Source organism: Condylura cristata, unplaced genomic scaffold (genome assembly GCF_000260355.1).
Source record: "Condylura cristata isolate star-nosed mole 26May11 unplaced genomic scaffold, ConCri1.0 scaffold00017, whole genome shotgun sequence".
In the NCBI taxonomy this organism is placed as follows: domain Eukaryota; kingdom Metazoa; phylum Chordata; class Mammalia; order Eulipotyphla; family Talpidae; genus Condylura; species Condylura cristata.
The window spans coordinates 12,954,400-12,957,115 of NW_004567118.1; the positions used below are offsets into that span (position 1 = coordinate 12,954,400).

General features: G+C 49.2%; 1 protein-coding gene across 1 annotated transcript; it reads left to right on the plus strand.

Annotated features, from left to right (window-relative positions):
* The first annotated feature begins 966 nt into the window (after window positions 1-966).
* Window positions 967-1,902, plus strand: LOC101635163 (olfactory receptor 4D2). Its single transcript, XM_004685013.1, has one exon. It carries the CDS (start codon window positions 967-969, stop codon window positions 1,900-1,902), a length of 936 nt encoding a protein of 311 aa, XP_004685070.1.
* The last annotated feature ends 814 nt before the right edge of the window (window positions 1,903-2,716 follow it).

Consider the following 2,716-nt stretch of genomic DNA (forward strand, 5'->3'; position numbering starts at 1 on the left):
ACAGACTCAAAGCAATTAAATGACTTACTCAAGGTCTAACCTCGAGGAAACAGAAGATCTGAAGTTTGACCGGTCCTGGACTCCACGTGTCTTCTCAGATGTGCAGTGTTACAGACTCTGACAGGCAAGCTGCTTCTGTCTCTGGGTGGCATTAAGGTAGCTCATAAGCTTAATTCCCCCGAGAGAAGGCTGCTGCATGGGGCAACACCACACAGAGAGAGAAACAGGAGTTGTGGAGCATGAGGCAGGATACTGCTAGGAGCAAGATCCTGGCCTTTTTATTGATAAAATAATCCTATAGCATCAGTTGTAAGGAGAAATAGGAAACAGGAAAAGGAGAAGGGTGGGACTGTCATCTAGTTTTAGGGGTCGTGAGTCTGCCCCCAGGCACTTCTCATCTGCTCATGTCTCAGCATTGTAATGAGATCAAGCCTAGTTCCCTGGTCAGGGTTCCTGGCATTCCATTGATCAACTTCTGGGGTCCCTTGTCATACATGGGTCAGCACCCTGTCTCCCTCCTTCCCTGACCCCCGGGCTTTCCCAGTCATACTTTGTGATGTATAATTTGGGAGTATGTTTTCTGCATCTGTCATCAGCGCCCCCCCCGCCCCCAGGCATTCCCGGTCATTCCTCGTGATGCCTCCCACAGTCATCAAGCTTTCTGCTCTTTATTGATTTGAAAGGCAACTTGACTCCTATGAGTGATTGGCTGTTTCTGAAGAGCAGTTCTGACCTTGTATAAGAATGCAGAGCTGCAAGTAACAAAACTATGTCCCAACATACTGTTAGGATCAGCAGAATCATAAGAGGCCATTGAATCACAGCTCTGCCAAGGACTACATGAGGGTGTCCATCCTGAGTATCTGGACAATCTCCGTTCTGAGGTCCAGTGTCCTAGAAGGACTAGTAGTGACTTTCACGCGTCTATGTCTGGTTCATTTTCTTTAGGTGCATGGAGAGGACACCATGGAGCCAGGAAACCTGACCTGGGTATCAGAGTTTGTTTTCCTGGGTCTCTCACAGACTCCAGAGCTCCAGGTTTTCCTGTTTGTGGTGTTCCTGTTTGTGTACACCACCACTGTAGTGGGAAATCTCCTAATTGTGGTCACAGTGACCTCAGACTTCAAGCTCCACACACCCATGTACTTTCTGCTGAGAAACCTGGCTATCATAGACCTCTGTTTCTCGTCAGTCACTGCCCCAAAGATGCTGATGGACTTCCTCTCTGAGAAGAAGACCATCTCCTACCAGGGCTGCATGACCCAGCTCTTCTTCTTCCACTTTCTGGGAGGTGCCATGGTCTTCTTCCTGTCTGTGATGGCTTATGACCGCCTGGTGGCCATCTCCCGGCCCCTCCACTATGTCACCATCATGAACACTCAGCTCTGTGTGGGGCTGGTGGTGACAGCCTGGATGGGGGGCTTCATCCACTCCATCACCCAACTGGTGCTGATGCTCCCATTGCCATTTTGTGGCCCCCACATCCTGGATAACTTCTACTGTGATGTCCCACAAGTGCTGAGACTGGCCTGCACTGACACCTCCGTCCTGGAGTTCCTCATGATCTGCAACAGCGGGATGCTGGACGTCATCTGGTTCATACTGCTCCTGGCCTCCTACTCCATCATCCTGGTGATGCTCAGGTCCCACTCAGAGCAGGCCAGGAGGAAGGCGGCTTCTACCTGTATTTCCCACATCATTGTGGTGTCGATGATCTTCATTCCAAGCATTTACCTTTATGCCCGGCCCTTCACCCCCTTCTCTCTGGACAAGGCTGTGTCGATCAGCCACACAGTCATGACCCCCATGCTCAACCCCATGATCTACACCCTGCGGAACCAGGAGATGCAGGCGGCACTGAAGAGACTAGGGAGGCGCCGGCTGGCTGGTAGAAGCGAGTGATGTGGCTCCATTTTTCATTTGTGAAGTGAAGAGACACCACATCTGCTTATTGGTACGCTGTGAGGTCATTGTAGAGGTGAATGAGTCTTGAAATTAAACAACTTATACTGACTTTTAGGAAACAAGAAAAGGGCCTTCCGGTGTGTGAGGTTTTGGATAAAGTGCTCTAAGCTCCCCGCAGAGAAGCTTCTCAGGGCCGTGGCAGCCACGCTCTTCCCTCCTGGTAGATAATGTGTCTGCGAGGAGGGAGGGGATTTTTCCAGCAAAAGCAACTCTATTTTAGATGTCTGACTTCTCTTCCCAACACCCCTGGGAAGGGTTATTCAAAGGGTTAGACATAGCCCCAGACCCTGAGCCCTTGATTGTAACCTGCCAACCTGGTGACGTGTTTGAGCCACTGGTCTCACATGGTTCTCACCACTGGCATGAAGCAAGATGTCCCAATAATCTCACAAATTTTTAAAAGATTCAAATGAATGCTGAATAAGGATATTTTGCAAAGCACAAGCTGATGTAAGGATATTGTTATTACTGTCCCTGACATTTCTTTCACCAATTGAGTTTTGCTTTACAGAAGGGTAGAAATTCCTACGTGCTGTGAGGGAAGCCTGGAGAGGATGCGGACTGAACTCTACCGGTGCCAGGAAGTGTGCCCACAGGCGACACAAATAGCAGAGAGTGACCGTAAAATTTGGGTCATATCTGTAAGACTCCTACTGTGACTTCCTCCCCACTGCCATTTTCAGACTCATTCCTCCCTGCAAACAGGAATGGGACAATCCATTCATTTTTTTTTTTTTTGGTGCATTCATAT

Coding starts and splice junctions, on each gene's coding strand:
- LOC101635163 (XM_004685013.1), top strand. CDS start 967: ATGGAGCCAGGAAACCTGACCTGGGTATCAGAGTTTGTTTTCCTGGGT.